Raw genomic sequence first — 17,576 nt, 5'->3', positions numbered from 1 at the left:
TAGAATCCGGGATCCATTCGGGGTTCATCTCGGCCCTTTTTAAAACTCTCCAACCAGCCGCCAGGAAGTTTCATCGTTCTGCAAACGGACGGACTGTTCCCCATATTCCTCCAGACTGAGAGTTCCTGCACAACTGGGGTTTATAGGGAATAAACTGACGATTATTGAGACCAAACTGAAACAGAACTGGAAACTGAGTGGAGTCTGCACATTCTCCCCGTGTCTGCCTGGGTTTTCCTGCGGGCGCTCCGCTTTCTTCCCACAGCCCAAAGACATGCGGGTTTGAGTCGATTGGATTTGCCCCCCCCCAGTATCAGAGGGATGAACAGGGGAAATATGTCGGGTTATGAGGATGGGTGAGGGATTGATGTCGGTACAAACTCGATGGGCCGAATGGCCTCCTGCACTGTAGGGATTCGATGATTCTGACACATTTGTTCCATTAACTCTCTCTCTAAAGCCGGAGAAAGGGATCGAATATCAACGCGTCTAAGATCTAAACCCAGAGAAGGGCAGGTAGCAGTTAATTAATTTTAAACATTATTACTCAGACCCAATGATCCACCGGGCGTTTGATTTACATAACTCCGTGTCTATCATTGATAATCGGAAAATATAACAATTATTATTGTGCAAGACGCTGCGTTGTAATCATTGAAACTAAATTAATGATACAGCTTTTTCACAGAGATTGTGGGGGGCTCTGAAAAGAGCCGTTGTGTTTTGGGGGGTTTCTCAGTCCATTGGGGAGTTTTACTTGGAGCTGGTGTACTTGGTCACCGCCTTTGTCCCTTCCGACACGGCGTGCTTGGCCAGTTCCCCGGGCAGCAGCAGGCGCACGGCAGTCTGGATCTCCCGGGAGCTGATGGTGCTGCGCTTGTTGTAATGGGCCAGGCGGGAAGCCTCACCCGCGATGCGCTCGAAAATATCGTTGACGAACGAGTTCATGATGCTCATGGCCTTGGAGGAGATGCCGGTGTCGGGGTGAACCTGCTTCATCACTTTGTAGATGTAGATGGAGTAACTCTCCTTCCGGGATCTTTTCCTCTTCTTGCCGCCCTTTGCCGGCAGCTTTTTCTGCGCTTTCTTGGCTCCCTTCTTGGAAACCGGCGCTTTCTTCTCATCCACCATCCTCCCACTGAATTTCAGACACACAATCACTGAATGGGGCCCGGAACTCCTCTTTTATAGACCAAAGCACAGGCCTATGCTAATGAAGGATGGCTGCAAGCCCTGTTCCCATTGGTTCATTCACACTGATGGCAATTCGTCATCCTGTCTCTGATTGGTTAGTGTAGATACCCAATCACATTGGTTGCTGCTCAAACCCACAAACTCTCTCAGTTTTCAATCCGTCCTTTCCCCTTGTCCGGCCCCATCCACCCAAACCCCCCTGACTCTCTCACTCCCTCTGCCACACCAGCACATTCTCTCTGCTGCTAATCCCACATCACTCTATCAGACTGCTGATACTCTTCATACATTTCCCCTTCCTCACCAGCACCAACTGCTCCGCTTTACTTCCCCGCCCATCACCGGGAGCTGGCAGGACAGAGTATCTGGGCTCAGACAGGGGTTATTGCGAGAGTTACTGTGCGGGTTAAAGGGGAATAAGTTTGATGAGCAGCAGCCACAAGTCCCACATGTGACACTAACAGTGTGGCTAAAACAGAAAACTGACTGAGAGAAGGAGTGGAATGAGAATTGGACATTACTGACTACAAGGTGTTCAGAGAGGATTAGAGAAACAATCCCGGAGGGTGATTTACTGTTCAACACAATTCGAGTGCTTGGGAATGGGATGGGGTGGGATGGGGTGGGGTGGGATGGGGTGGGGATAGCATTGAGGGATAGCATTGAGGGATCGGTGCCAGTTAATGAACAATGCGAGAGCGACTCCACAACAGGATACACACATTCTATTTCCAAATGCTTCTCTGTCAGCCCTGTGCGAGTGGGATTCATGCTGTGTCAATTAGTATCTGATATTTCAATGTTGCTTCTATCTCTGTCAGTCTGTGGTCAGTGATATTAAGATTTAATCCAGAAATTGCAATCTCTGATATATGCCCGTGTGTTTTATTTTCTCTCTAACATTCAGTATTTTAGAGAGTGTGGGCTTTTCAGTATGTTGGTCCTGGGATGTTATTCTGTATTTCATTTGGCACCTGGTGGTTTCTGAAATGGAAAATCTTGTGATGTTTTTTCTAGCTGCGCTTCAGTTTTGGGATTTGTGTGTGTGATTTCACTGCACACTTTTATTTCTGACACGTGGGTAGGTTTTTAATCTGTGTATATCAGTCTTTGGTATAAGGGTGTTGGTATTTTCCCATCATGCTGTTCTATTATTTGGAGTGTGTCTTTCCCACTAATTCTCAAGGTCTCAGTTATTTGTGATGTTACAGTTCCCATTGAGGTTGATATTTCCCAGTGACCATCTTAAAGGATCACATGACAAAGGTTCACAACTTGGACTGTAACAAATTAAATTCGACACTAACCAACGAATCAACACTTGCCCCTGAGCGTCAGGGGATTAGAAGGGTTACGGGGAAAGAGCCTGGTTTGGACTGTGGTCAATGCAGACTCGATGGGCTGAATGGCCTCCTTCTGAACTGTAGGGATTCTATGGAACGGCACTTAGTCACTCAAACACTAAATAGAGATGAGACACCAGCCTACCTATCATGACTATTAACTTGTGTATGTTCGTTATTCAACATCTAGTACACACTGCTAGTGATGTGTGGATTGTTTATAAGTTCATAAGAACATAAGAACATAAGAAATAGGAGCAGGAGTAGGCCATCTAGCCCTTCGAGCCTGCCCCGCCATTCAATAAGATCATGGCTGATCTGTCGTGGCTCAGTTCCACATTCCCGCCCTCTCCCCATAACCCTTAATCCCCTCTCTTATCAAAAACCCATCAACCCACGTCTTAAAAATATTTAGCGAGGCAGCCTCCACCACTTCAACGGGCAGAGAATTCCAGAGATTCACCACCCTTTGAGTGAAGAAGTTCCTCCTCAACTCCGTTCTAAACCGCCCCCCCCCGCTTTATCTTTAGGCTGTGCCCCCTAGTCCTACTATCCTTTCTGAGCGGGAAGAGTCTCTCCACCTCTATCCTATCCATCCCATTCATCATCTTATACGTCTCAATGAGATCTCCCCTCATTCTTCTAAACTCTAACGAGTACAAGCCTAATTTATTCAGCCTCTCCTCATAGCTCAACCCCCTCAACTCCGGCATCAGCCTAGTAAACCTCCTCTGCACTCCCTCCAAGGCCAAAATATCCTTGCGTAAGTACGGCGCCCAAAACTGCACACAGTACTCCAGCTGCGGCCTCACCAATGCCCTATACAGCTGCAGCAAGACCTCCCTACTTTTATATTCAATCCCCCTCGCTATGAAGGCCAGCATTCCATTCGCCTTCCTGACCACCTGCTGCACCTGCAAGCTGGGTTTTTACGACTCATGCACAAGGACCCCGACGTCCCTCTGCACCGTCACCTGCTGCAGTTTTTCGCCACGGAAGTAATAATCCTTCCTACCATTATTCCTACCAAAGTGGACCACCTCACACTTGCCAACATTAAATTCCATTTGCCATTTCCTGGCCCATTCGCCCATATCTAGATCCTTTTGTAGACTCTCCACACCCTCCGCACAATTTGCCATTCCACCAATCTTGGTGTCATCAGCAAATTTCGACACCCTACACTCGGTTCCCTCCTCCAGATCATCTATATAAATGGTAAATAGCTGAGGCCCCAGCACCGACCCCTGGGGCACTCCACTAGTCACCATCCGCCAATCCGAATAACACCCATTGACCCCCACTCTCTGCCTCCTATTTGACAACCAATCCTCTATCCACACTAACACCCTACCCCCAACTCCATGTCCCCTGACCTTCTGCAATAACCTCTTGTGAGGTACCTTGTCAAACGCCTTCTGAAAATCAAGAAAGACCACATCCACCGGCTCTCCTCTATCCACCGCCCTAGACACATCCTCATAGAACGCCAGTAAATTTGTCAGACACGACTTCCCTTTAACGAAACCGTGCTGCGTCTGCTCTATCAAGCAGTTCCCCTCAAGATGGCTCGCTATTTCCTCCTTGATGACAGATTCTAACATATTACCTACAACAGACGTTAAACTAACCGGCCTATAATTCCCTGCCTTTTGCCTGGCACCCTTCTTAAACAACGGCGTAACCTTAGCCGTTTTCCAATCAAGTTCCTGAAACATAAATCTGGATTTCAGTCTATGTCAGTCATTTTCTGCTTTACGACAAAGGGTTTTATTCTGTCCCTCTCTGTTTCTGGCATGGAAGGATTTCAGTTTCCTGCTGTCAGTGTGTGTGGTAGGTCTGTGTGTCTTTATTGCAGAATCTGGTAATTGTTGCAATGTGAGTATTATTTTTTGCTGTCAGTGTGAGGAAGATGTGGATTGTATTCTGTAGCTGTTGTATTTTATGAGTAGCAATGTTTTATGTTGTTCTTGTCAATCTGCAGATTGCAAATACAGTATTCTGTTTCCTACCTCTTGGTTCTTTGTTTCTATATTAGGTGACAACAAATCCAGGAAACATGACCTGAGTTGAGGCAAAATGCGAGGAGAAACTTCTTCACTGAGAGCTTGGTCAATCTGTGGAATTCACTACCAGAGAAAGTAGTTCAGGCAAGTTCAAGAATAAATTCAATCTAGCTGTTTGGACTCGAGGGACAAGGGATATCGGGGGAAGGAGGGATCAGAATACTGATTCTGATGATCAGCCATAATCAAAACGAATGCTGGAGCAGCTCCAAGGGCCAAATGATCTACTGCTGCTTGTATCTTCTATGATTCTACTATAACAATTCCTGATGGTCTTATGAAAGTGAAATGAGGATTAGCAAACCTGTTGGAAATCTGAAGATGCAATTAGCATTTTCAGCAACGAGATCAAGAGTAACCAGCTGATGTGGTATATTTACAATTTCAGAAATTAGTTTCCACACAAGAGGTCAATAAACACAATCAGAGCACATGGGGAATACTGGCCTGGATTGAGAACTGGTTACAGGAAAGGAAACAGAGAATAAGAATAAATAGGTCATATCAAGTTAGCAGACAATGACAAGTAGGGTACAACAAGGATCAGTGCTCGGGCCCCAACATTCACAACCTATATCAATCATTGGGATGCAGTGATTGAAGACAACAGTTGCAACTTTGGAGAATGCACAAAGTAAGGTGGAAGTGTGAGTTGTGAGGAAGAGACAAAATCTCCTCAAGGGGATTTGAAGTGGCTCAGAGAGTGGGCAACAATTTCACAGATGGAATGTAATGTGCAGAATATTCCTTAAATGATGAGAGGCTTGAAAGTGTCAAAATTCAAAAACACTTGACTGTTCCTGTTCATGAGTTACAGAAAACTAATCTGCAGCTCGAGCAAGCAATTAAGAAGGGGAATGGAATGTTTGCCTTTATTACAAGATGTTTGAATACAGGGGTAAAGATATTTTACTGTAATTATATAGAGTCTTGCTGAGACAGCACCTGGACTATTGTGTGCAGTATTGTTCTCCTGACCCAAAGAAAAACATGATTGCCATAGAGGAAGTGGAATGAAGGTTCACTAAATGGATTCCTTGGGTGGAGGGATTATTGGCTGAGTAAAAACAAGAAACACCAGGCGTTTATTTCCTGGCATTTAAAAGAATGAGAGGTGCTGACATTCAAACATACAACAATCTTACACGGCTCGATAGGGTAGAAGCAGAAAGTACGTTTTCCCTGGCTGGTGTGTTTGGAACCAAAGGACACAGACTCAGAATAAGGGGCAGCTCATTAGGACTGAGATGGGGAGGAATTATTTCACTGAGTGGGTGATTCTTTGGAATGATCAGTGATGTGGAGATGCCAGCGTTGGACCGGGGTAAACACAGTAAGAAGTCTGACAACACCAGGTTAAAGTCCAACAGGTTTGTTTGGTAACAAAGCCACTAGCTAGCGGTGTTTACCACCAAATAATCCTGTTGAACTTTAACCTGGTGTTGTCAGACTTCTTACTGAGCTTTAAAAATAGAGCAGAGCAGGTTCACAGCCAGTGACTGACCCCTTATTTCCTCAAAGACTTTCCACAATTGAAAAGCCACATGTCAGGTCAGAGATGCAGTACTCTCCACTCACTGGGAAAATGCATCTCCAATAACATAAAAGAATCTCAAAAACAAAATAATATTTTGGGTTTCACTTGCACACCAGCTTCAGCATTTACTCCCTCAGCCACTGGAGCACAATGTGTACCATCTGTGAGATACACTGCAACTACTCAGTGAGGCTGAGTGTGGGACTCAATCTCATCACTCCATCTCTTGTAAACAAGGAGATTAATTTTGTGCCTGTAAGTATTGGACACTGTATACAAAAGACATTTTTATCATGTATTTGTCTGTCTGTTGTCAGTCTGCATGTGTGAGATTAGTTGAACATGAATTTGTGACTCAGGCACGATGTCAGTCTCCACTGTTGTATGTTTATATGGGGTTAATTCTGTTCCTGAGTTTGCCATGAAGTCAACATGAGTTTGATTTCAGTTTTGCAGTCTTCGGATTTGAGTAACTACATGAGTGTGTGATTTATACTGTTTGTATCCATCCCGGGTACAGCAGCTCAGAGTTATTTTCCTTCTGTATCTCTGTCCTTGTGGTGTTGTGTATGACGACAGGACTCATTCTGTAAATGTTACTTGCTGATACTGTGTGAGTGTGGAGTTCAATTTGTTTCACTTTTCCTCTGATGAATGTTTGGGTGTAAGAATCATTCTGTAGTTGTCATTCCCAAGTATGTTATGGAATTCCTTGTTCTTCCCATCTGTCTCTTGGGAGTTTGTGAATGTCAGATTAATTTTACATCTGTGATTCTCTTGTTATCTATGCGAGTGTAAGAATCAATCCTCATACAGTTGTTCATTGTGACGTATTGAAATGTGGGATACTTTTGCACTTTAAATAGAACATAGAACATTACAGCGCAGAACAGGCCCTTCGGCCCACGATGTTGCACCGACCAGTTACAAAACAATGACCCACTAACCTAAACCAATCCCTTTTCATCCATAAACCTATCCACGGATCTTTTAAACGCCCCCAAACTAGGCGCATTTACAACTGCAGCAGGCAGGGCATTCCAATCCCTCACCACCCTCTGGGTAAAGAACCTACCCCTGACATCCGTCCTATAACTACCCCCCCTCAATTTAAAGCCATGCCCCCTCGTGCTAGATTTCTCCATCAGAGGAAAAAGGCTATCACTATCCACCCTATCTAAACCTCTAATCATCTTATATGTTTCAATAAGATCCCCTCTTAGCCTCCTTCTTTCCAGCGAAAACAACCCCAAATCCCTCAGCCTCTCCTCATAGGACCTCCCCTCCATACCAGGCAACATCCTGGTAAACCTCCTCTGCACCCTCTCCAAAGCCTCTACATCCTTCCTGTAATGTGGGGACCAGAACTGCACACAGTACTCCAAGTGCGGCCGCACCAGAGTTGTGTACAGTTGCAACATAACGCGGCGACTCCTAAATTCAATCCCCCTACCAATAAACGCCAAGACACCGTATGCCTTCTTAACAACCTTATCTACTTGATTCCCAACTTTCAGGGATCTATGTACACATACACCTAGATCCCTCTGCTCATCCACACTATTCAAAGTCCTCCCGTTAGCCCTATACTCGACACATCTGTTATTCCTACCAAAGTGAATTACCTCACACTTCTCCGCATTAAATTTACATGCATTTCAGGCACTGTATTAGAAACCATTTATTTAAATTATAATGCATTGATATTTGTTTGTCATTTGATTTAATTTATCATATGGATTAGGGTACATTTCCCAGTCATGGTTTATATTCAGTAGCTGTTTGTAAGTTGTGCAATGGTATTCAATTTTGAGCTCTGTGAATGGTAACATTTGGATACACAGCCTATGAATTAATTACTGCAGTTTGTAGTAACAGAATTGTCATTACATCTTTCAGCTTGACTCACTGAGATTTTTGGATTGATTTACAAAATGTATCAATGGCTATATTCTGAGGTAATTAATTGCAATTTTTTAGATTCACAACAACATTTTTTGTCTATTCTGGTTATGAATTCTTATTCAATTTGTGACCAACATGTTTTATATCTGTGAGTGGGTGTGTTTTGTTAAAATTCTATGATTAATGTATCTACCTGTCAGTCAAATGTAATATTGAGAAGTTTGCACTTGACACAAAGCTCAGTGTAAATGTGTGTTGGGAGAAAGATACAAAGCAGCTTCAGGTGGATGATATTCCAGCTGCAATGTTCTGAACCTCTCATTACTTCTCAGAACATTGCGAATGGGACATCATGTAGAAAGTGTGAGATTTTCCATTTCCGTAGAAGGAACAGATATTCAGAGTTTAATTCAATGCTAAGAGATTAGAAAGTGTTGATGTACTAGGGGACATGACTATTCTCATTCAGAAGTCACTGGAGGCGAACAAGGAAATGAAGCTGGTAATTTGGAAGGTTCATGGTACGTTGGTCTTTATTGTAGGAGGTTCTGAGTACAGGAGTAGTGAAGCCTTGGTTTAACTGGACAGCAGTGTTATTAGATTGTGTCTGGAATACTGTGTGCAGTTTGGGTTATTATTGCCTCAGAGGGAGTGTAGTGACCATTCAGCAGATTTGTTCCAGGAACGGCAGGACTGTCTTATGAAGAAAACCTGGGGAAACAGGGCCTGTATTTCACTGAAAACAACAAAGTACTTAAAAGGGTAAACATGGTAGATGTAGGTGAGATGTTTCCCCTGGTTGGGAGCCTAGATACAATTTTAAAATAAGGGCAAATCCTCTTTGGACTGAGATCTGCACTTTTTTAACTCAACTTTGTGACCCTTTGGAATTCTGTAGCTCAGAGGGCTACAGAAGTTCACACACAGGGTGAACATTAATATAGACATTGACAGATTTCTAAATCTCACTGTCATAAAGGGAAATTGGGGATAGAGTGGGGAAAGGGCATTGAAGGAGATGGTCAGCCATAATCAGATTGAATGGTAGTACAGGCTCAATGGGCTGAATGGCCCACTCCTGATCCTATGTCCCACATTGGCAGGGAAGGAAATTAAAAATAAATCCTCTTTTCCTGTTCAACTCTTGGATTGAAAAGTTGTCTCTTACTTTGCAAACAGTGTGGGGCTGAATCCTTCTCTTTGTGACAGTGAACCCAATGAGTTGGCAGTATCTCTGTGCTCTGTGAATGATCCTGGAACTGCTTTGTGTTGGAACTGGCTTGATGAAATTGTGCTTGTTCTGAGGAACCATCAGAATCTTTCAAATATCTGCCCGTAACAAGAAAAATAACTAACTAAACTGAGGAACAGATGAAATAAAAGATACAAAAGTTGTTGATATAACTTCACAAATAACAATTATTAGGAACCAGGGTAAAAGGATAAACCTTCAGCACAGACAATATTTGAGATCATTTCAGTAATATACCAAACTGCTTTTACTCACTGGGAGTTTGGGGCGAGTTTAAAACAATTTTGTGACATTCAGAAACAGCCCAATCCGTGCACTGCTGATTGAGTTGAGCTGTGTGAAGCAGCAGTAACTTTTGCACGGGTCAGATATCTATTTCCAGCTCCCACTTTAACCAAATATCGAAAAATAAACAAGCAGCCACCGTGTAAAGCCTCTCCATCCCACTCCCCACCTGCTGCCCGCAGGAGATCTTGTTTGTACAGCTGCTCTCATGGTTATTGTGCAGTTACATTTCTGCTGTTCATTCTATAATAATAATAACAAACACTTGGAGATAGGAACTAAATGAGGCCCCTTCCCGGCGGTTTGGGAGTGAAAACAGCAATGATGTTGAATAATGAGTTCTTGCCATTGTGTCCCCCTGGCCTTGTTCAGAACCTGTCTATGAATTGCCTCCCCCGTTAAGAACCTGGTTTTGATATTGCCTCTCCTTTCTGTCCGCCTCCCCCACTTCTCTCCACCACTGCCGCCCCCCCCCCCCCACCCCCCGCCTTCTCTCCAGGTCAAAGCTTTGACAAAGAGTCACCTGAACTCAAAACATCAGCTCTTTTCTCTCTTTCCAGATGCTGCCAGACCTGCTGAGATTTTCCACATATTTTCTTTTGGTTACCAGAGACTGACAGATACAGAATGAATTCCACACATCCATTCAGCACCAGAGACTGACAGATACAGAATGAATTCCACACATCCATTCAGCACCAGAGACTGACAGATACAGAATGAATTCCACACATCCATTTAGCACCAGAGACTGACAGATACAGATTGAGATCCGTGTACCCTTACAGCAGCAGATGTTAACAGGCACAGAGTTAAACTCACATTCCCACACAGTACCAGGCACTGACAGAGAATGAAAAGTTCACACTCAGACAAAGAAGCCCAGACTGAAAGAAACCACACAATCAATTTCACACTGATGTACAGTGTTAGAGAATGACAGAGACAGGATGAATCTCTTTTACATACAGTTCCAGAAAGTGACAAGTACAGAATAAATCCAGCATGGTGTATGTGACACATGCACAGTTAAATCAGCACTGCCTTATATTCCCAGGGAAAGAATCAATACACTCACTCACATGCCTCACCATCCAACAGATAAACAGTGAGTCCAACACTCAAATACAGAATGAATCCAACACTCAGATATGGTCGCATCAAATCAGATCCATGATTTCCAAACTCACATTACGTAGTCGATCCTTACAAATGGTGATTAAATCCCACACTCACACACTGTATCAGAGAGTGAGTAAATCCCACACTGTAGCAGAGAGTGAGTAAATCCCACACTCACACACTGCATCAGAGCGTAAGTAAATCCCACACTCACACACTGTATCAGAGAGTGAGTAAATCCCACACTCACACACTGTATCAGAGAGTGAGTCAATCCCACACTCACACACTGTATCAGAGAGTGAGTCAATCCCACACTCACACACTGTATCAGAGAGTGAGTCAATCCCACACTCACACACTGTATCAGAGAGTGAGTAAATCGCACACTCACACACTGTATCAGAGAGTGAGTAAATCCCACACTCACACACTGTATCAGAGAGTGAGTCAATCCCACACTCACACACTGTATCAGAGAGTGAGTCAATCCCACACTCACACACTGTATCAGAGAGTGAGTAAATCCCACACTCACACACTGTATCAGAGAGTGAGTCAATCCCACAGTCACACACTGTATCAGAGAGTGAGTAAATCCCACACTCACACACTGTATCAGAGAGTGAGTAAATCCCACACTCACACACTGTATCAGAGAGTGAGTCAATCCCACACTCACACACATTACCAGAGATTCACAGTTCCTGAAGGAATCCCACACTCCCGCACAGTCCCTCTGTGGAGAAGGGTCCCTCACACCGACAGCCAGGGGACATTTCCCGGTGGATCTTTCCACACTGAGAAACTGGGCCTGGAGATTCTTTGGAAAATGTACTTCCTGATTGTAGTAAGGAGGTTTGTGATTGGCGGAAACCCCTCAATCTGATTGGTCTGTTTCCGTATCCACTCAAATGAACCCCTGAGAAGTGAGTGGAATAACTTTTAAAATGTCCAATCACAATCATTGCTTTCCCAATTCCTCATTAACATAGATCTGTGGGACTGTCTATTTAATCAGCGCTCGGAAGGGGTTTGCTTTATTTCTGTGTGAAACTGAAGATGGCTGATGAGAAGAAACCAACCTCGAAACCAGCTCCCAAGAAGGGAGCGAAGAAAGTGATGAAGAAACCGGTAACAAAGGGCGGCAAGAAGAGGAAAAGATCCCGGAAGGAGAGTTACTCCATCTACATCTACAAAGTGATGAAGCAGGTTCACCCCGACACCGGCATCTCCTCCAAGGCCATGAGCATCATGAACTCGTTCGTCAACGATATTTTCGAGCGCATCGCGGGTGAGGCTTCCCGCCTGGCCCATTACAACAAGCGCAGCACCATCAGCTCCCGGGAGATCCAGACCGCCGTGCGCCTGCTGCTGCCCGGGGAACTGGCCAAGCACGCCGTGTCGGAAGGGACAAAGGCGGTGACCAAGTACACCAGCTCCAAGTAAAACTCCCCAATGGACTGAGAAACCCCCCAAAACACAACGGCTCTTTTCAGAGCCACCCACAATCTCTGTGAAAAAGCTGCACCATCTTTTCCCTTATTGAGTTAATGAGAAATCTCTTTCTGGAGGATAGAGATTTGTCCCGTTACAGAATGCTGTGAATGGGACTTCATACCCGCCCCTTACACACACTTTCACATTGAAGGGACAATCAAACTGAACTGAGAGCGGATTATAAACCCCAGTCTGGGATTTGTCACGGACAATGAGGAGAAACACCACATCGGAAGGTAATTCTTTAGATTCACTGATAACTATATTCACAGTTTGGCAGCAGCGGAATTAAATTCATTATAAAATTGTTTAATCGTTATTTCGGGTGACCTGGGAGCCGCTCCGGGAACAGAGTAAAGGCGGGAATGAGGAGGTTATTCTCGGGCTGATCTGTTTATTCCACAGTTTTCCCAGAGGACGGAATCAGTGAGATTTGTACACACACAGGACCTGAGTCCATTGCAGCGCTTTAAGATCCGCTTCCCCCCCGGGCCCTCCCTATTCTCCGGACACAAAGCTGCCTGTCCCACCGGCGGGATAGGGCCGGGGATTCTCTCCACACTTCCCATTGGAACATTCCCGGCCGCTTTCAGGGGAGAGGATCAGAAATCAGCCGTTTCTCTCTGTCCCTGTGAAGCCTGTGTGAAGGGGGTTGGTTGGGAATCTCTCTGTTTCTGCTTTTCCACTGAGCTGAGATTTGCTCGGTTTTAAATTGCTGAGCGGGGTCTGATTCCCGCCGGTTCCAGATAAGAGATTGAGAAATTCAAACTGTTCCTAAAATAGCGGCAGGATTCAGTGAGGGGAAAATACAATAAACAGATGAAAGTGTGAGATTGAAATAGTTTCCTGAACATTAAGGCGTTCGGTTATTTTGTATTTTTCCTGCACTGAAATTGGCGGGTTTTTCCCATTTGAAAATGTAAACCAATCAAAACCTCCCATTTCTACTCCCTCGCTTTGTGATTGGTTAAGAATTGGATAGAAACAAGAGTGACCAATCAGAGCTGGAGTCTGGCTGCAGCCTCACAAACCGCTCCCAATGATTATTAATAGAGATGAAACTGACCCAGTCTGGATTGGAGTTATTCAATGGACTTTGTTTTCACAGATAAATATCTGACAGACCCAAAACAAACGTGATGTTTCCTCCACACAAGTTCCAGGGGAGAGTGTCGCCAACTCCTTCTCACACACAGTCCGGACATTGTCACTGACAGCTCAGAGACACAGACAGCTCATCAGTTCCACACACCCAGACAGCAGGACAGACAGATGTTGTGCCGAAACCATGACCAGTTTTCATACCAGGATGGCCGAGTGGTGAAGATATTGGACTCCAGATCCAATGGACATAAGAATCAATACCCCGGATAGTCGAGTTCAAACCCCACTGCTGCTGAATTGGTTTTTAACGTTTACAGTCTGTACCTTCTCCCTTATGTACTGTATGAACGGTATGCTTTATCTTTACAACGCAAGAAGCAATACCTTTCAGTGTATCCCAACAGATCAAATCAAACTCAGTACCATTAAGAAGAGGATCCAAAAATCCCAGTCCAAATTCTCACCTACTATTGGATCATCCCTGTGTCAGTCCAACAATAGGGCAGCTGTTGCTCCAAATTAAATATCTGATAAAACTCACAAATGGTTTTTGGTAAAGTTACACAATGCACCTTAATATTGTACTGAGATTCAAGTTAAATACCATCCACATCAGAGGTTTACAGTGGCTGTATTAAGTCCCAGTTTGTGAACTCTCAAATACATTAGATACAAAGCCTAATCTCAAATACATTCTCAGATTGAGATATTATGAGAGCGAGTATAACCTGAGATACAAATTCAGATTCCAGTTGAAAGTTCACCCAGATTATGAAATTAAAAGCTACAATATCAATTTGATAACTATGAGTTGAACTTCAGGTTATTAACTAATCTGAACTCCCCATTCATGCAGAGCTAGATGGAAGATAGTCTGAAATTCATATACTGAGTTCCATTTCACATTCATGTCAAAATTCTTACTCAGAATCAGACTGAGTGTCACAGACAAAATCAATGTGAATAACCTGAGTGCAACTTGCAAAGCAATCCAGTATCAGATTGAGGACTACATTATCTTTCACAATTGTGTTCACACTGACAGAGATTTAATGCTGGGTAGAAACTCACTCACATTGTTTGCTTCAAACTTACACATCAGTGGGTTGTTGCTTTGCTGGAAATGTATATGGAATGAATCCAAACTTATAAATAAAATGAAGATCATATGATGAATCCTATACTCACACTGTGTCATAGAGTCTGACAGATACACGATAATTTTCAAACACGCGCTCAGTGTTAGATGAATGAATGTCATGCTGCACATACAGCACCAACCACTGAAAGTTACATCTGATTACCACGCTTGCATAGCAGGATCCCAGACTTTGAGTACCAGTAACAGATTCAGAATGATCCCATACTCACACACATTATGACAGTCTGACCAATACACATCATTTGCACCCTTAGAAACAACAGCAGAAATAATCAGGTGCTGAATGAACCCCAAATTGTGTATGGTACCAGAGACAGAAACATGAATCCTACCCTAATATTCTATCTTTGTGACAGATCGGAATATCTGCCAAACTCATTTCAGAGAATACTGAGAACTGCACTCCCATGTGATTCCAGAAATATTCCTATTCAGAATTGTGTTTAAATTCATATACAACAGCACTGACTGATAGTCACACACACAGTAACTGAAATGGACTCTTTAATGGACCCATTTGTTGGAGATAGATTGTTGATAATCAAAGAGGTAAAATGTATTAAGGTTAGACAGGAGTGTGGAGTTGATGTTCAAATCAGATCAGCCATGATGTTATAGAATCACAGAGCAGACTTGAGTGGTCTATTCCTGCTCAGAATTTGAATGTTCACACACACTATTCTTAAGAGATTCTGAATGAGTCCCAAATTCACTTGCAATATCAGAAAGTAACTGATAGACAAAATCCCTTCCTCAACTCCTGTCCAAACACAGGCTCAAACAAAGACACAACATACACCCTGCAGCAGAAAATGTAAGATACATATGGTATATGATACAGATATATTGCACCAGAGAATGACAGATACAGAATGAATCCAGTCACAGTGAAGCAAGAACAATATATTTCCAAGTGAAGATGGTAAGTGTCTTGGAGGGGAAGGTCCATTTAATGGTGTTCCTCTGAGTCAATGGCTCTTGTCTTTCTCTAGACAGTAGTGTTCGTTTGTTTGAAATGTGCTACCGAAGGAACCTTTGTGAGTTCCAGTAGCTCATCTTGGAGCTAGTAAGTACAGCTGCCACTGTATGTCAGTGGTCGAGGGCATGTGTGTTTGCAGATGGGGTGTCAATCATGAGGGATGCTTTGTCTGGGATGGTGTCAAACCACTTGGCAAGTGGAGATTAATCCATCACACTCCTGATTTGTGCCTGGTAAATGGTGAACAGTGTTTGGCAGTCAGGATCTTTGTTACTCACCATGGGATCATGTGTCTCTGAGCTGCCTTGTAGCCATTGTATTACATTGCTAGCCCAGTTCAGTTACTGGTTAAAGGTAATCACTAAGATATTGATAGTTGATGATTCAGCGATATATTTTCAATTAATGTCAAGGGACAATGGTTAGGTTCTCTCTTGCTGGAAATGGTCTTTGTCCGGGACATGTGTGGTGTGATTGTTATTTGCCATTCCGTGCCCAAGCCTGGATACTCTCCAGTTGTTGCTGCATTTGGGAATGGGCGACTTCAGTAACTGAAGAGTCCTGAATGGTGCTAAACATTCCACAGTCATCAGTCAGCATCTCCAGTTCTGACCTTATGGTGGAAGGGTCTGGGACAGTAACTTGACAAACTGGGGAAATGATCTCCTGAGGATGAAATGACTGACCACCACAACCATCTTGCTTTATGCTGGATAAAGTTCCAACCAGTGGAGAGGTTTCCAAGGTTCCCATCGACTTTCCTTTTGCTGAGGATCTTTGATGTTTAACTCAGTCAAATCCTGTTTTGATGTCAAGGGTAATCACTCTCATCTCACCTCAGAGGATCGTTAGTCAGTGGATTCCCTTTCCCAGACAACAGTTGAGGCTGGATCATTGAATATGTTCTAGGCTGAATTAGACAGATTGTACAAGGGAGTCAAGGGTTGCTGCAAAAGTTTGAAAAGTAGGATTGCAGCCACAATTACCTTAGTTATGATCTTTTTAACCCATTTGTTGGACATGGGTATTACTGGCCTGCACTTATTGCCCATCCACATATCGAGCCAACACATTGTTGTCGCTTTGGAGCCACATGAAGGCCACACACGGTAAATTCAACATATTTCCTTCCCTAAAGCACATCCGTGAATGAGATGGGGTTTTCCAACAATGGTTCCATCATCAAAACTGGATTCTTATTTTCAAATTACTTTTTATTGAAATCAAATTCCACCACCTGCTGTGGAGAGTTTCAAACCTGGGCTCCCAAAACATTCGCTGAGTTCCCAGATTAATAGTCTAGCTATAATACCACTAGACCATTGCCTCCCCTTCTTGAACGATGGTGTAGGACTGAGGGGCTGAATGGCCTGACTCCTCTCCGTATTTCTAATATGACAGTAACTGTCATAATTGATTCCATTTTGTTTTGGTTTTTGGTTTTAATCTATATTTTCTCTTGATTTTGCTTTCAGCTGCCAGCTCTTTATCATTCTTCCATTCACACCTCCTTCAGACACATCTCTGTGTGTTGTTACTTAATCCTTTCCCACTCCCTTTAGCCTTGCAGCAAAAAATTTTTTATTACTGAATCGCTCCTGCCCTCCACCCTGCTTTGGAAAGCACAAGACAAAAGATTCCACTAATTTCAGTAATGAGGAGAGAGCAGGATTAATTAATAATCTGACAGTAAATGAACATCAAGTACTGAGTGACCACAACATGTTAGAGGCAGGCACTCAGTGTGAGGAGAAAGGACACACACAGGTTACAGTTTTAACCTTAAGTAAGGCCGAGAAAGATGAAATGTGTTCTAAACTGAACACGTTAAAATCCTTCAACTATGAACAGGCGAATCAAAGAAACAATCAGAGGGAGACTGAAAAAAGTATTTCATACAATGTGTGTCTAATGCAAGCCTGAAACTTCACTTCCTCAGCTTATGGTGATTGTGGGAGCTGAATTTCATGTTTTAAATCAGTAATTTAGAAAAAAAAATAGTGTTTTCTGTCCAAATAATGATTAATTATGTCTTTAACCTGATGCTGTTTCTGCTGTGCTGATATTCTGGTCCTTCTCGATAGTAGATGTCACAGGGAGGACGCTGCTGTCCATCTCAGCATGGTG

General features: G+C 43.5%; 1 protein-coding gene and 1 pseudogene across 1 annotated transcript; one reads left to right on the top strand and one right to left on the bottom strand.

Moving 5' to 3' along the window:
• Positions 1-674: 674 nt before the first annotated feature.
• Positions 675-1,264, bottom strand: LOC145335799 (histone H2B type 1-M-like). Its single transcript, XM_080181530.1, has one exon. The coding sequence runs from the start codon at positions 1,129-1,131 to the stop codon at positions 754-756; it is 378 nt and encodes a 125-aa protein (XP_080037656.1). The 5' UTR covers positions 1,132-1,264; the 3' UTR covers positions 675-753.
• Positions 1,265-11,742: 10,478 nt separating this feature from the next.
• Positions 11,743-12,274, top strand: LOC145335800 (histone H2B pseudogene; annotated as a pseudogene).
• Positions 12,275-17,576: the final 5,302 nt, after the last annotated feature.

This window comes from Carcharhinus amblyrhynchos, unplaced genomic scaffold, assembly GCF_965287045.1.
Source record: "Carcharhinus amblyrhynchos unplaced genomic scaffold, sCarAmb.v2.hapA scaffold_42, whole genome shotgun sequence".
Taxonomy (NCBI): domain Eukaryota; kingdom Metazoa; phylum Chordata; class Chondrichthyes; order Carcharhiniformes; family Carcharhinidae; genus Carcharhinus; species Carcharhinus amblyrhynchos.
Note: the sequence above shows the minus strand (reverse complement) of the source record. Positions and strands in the feature narration are given on the sequence as shown.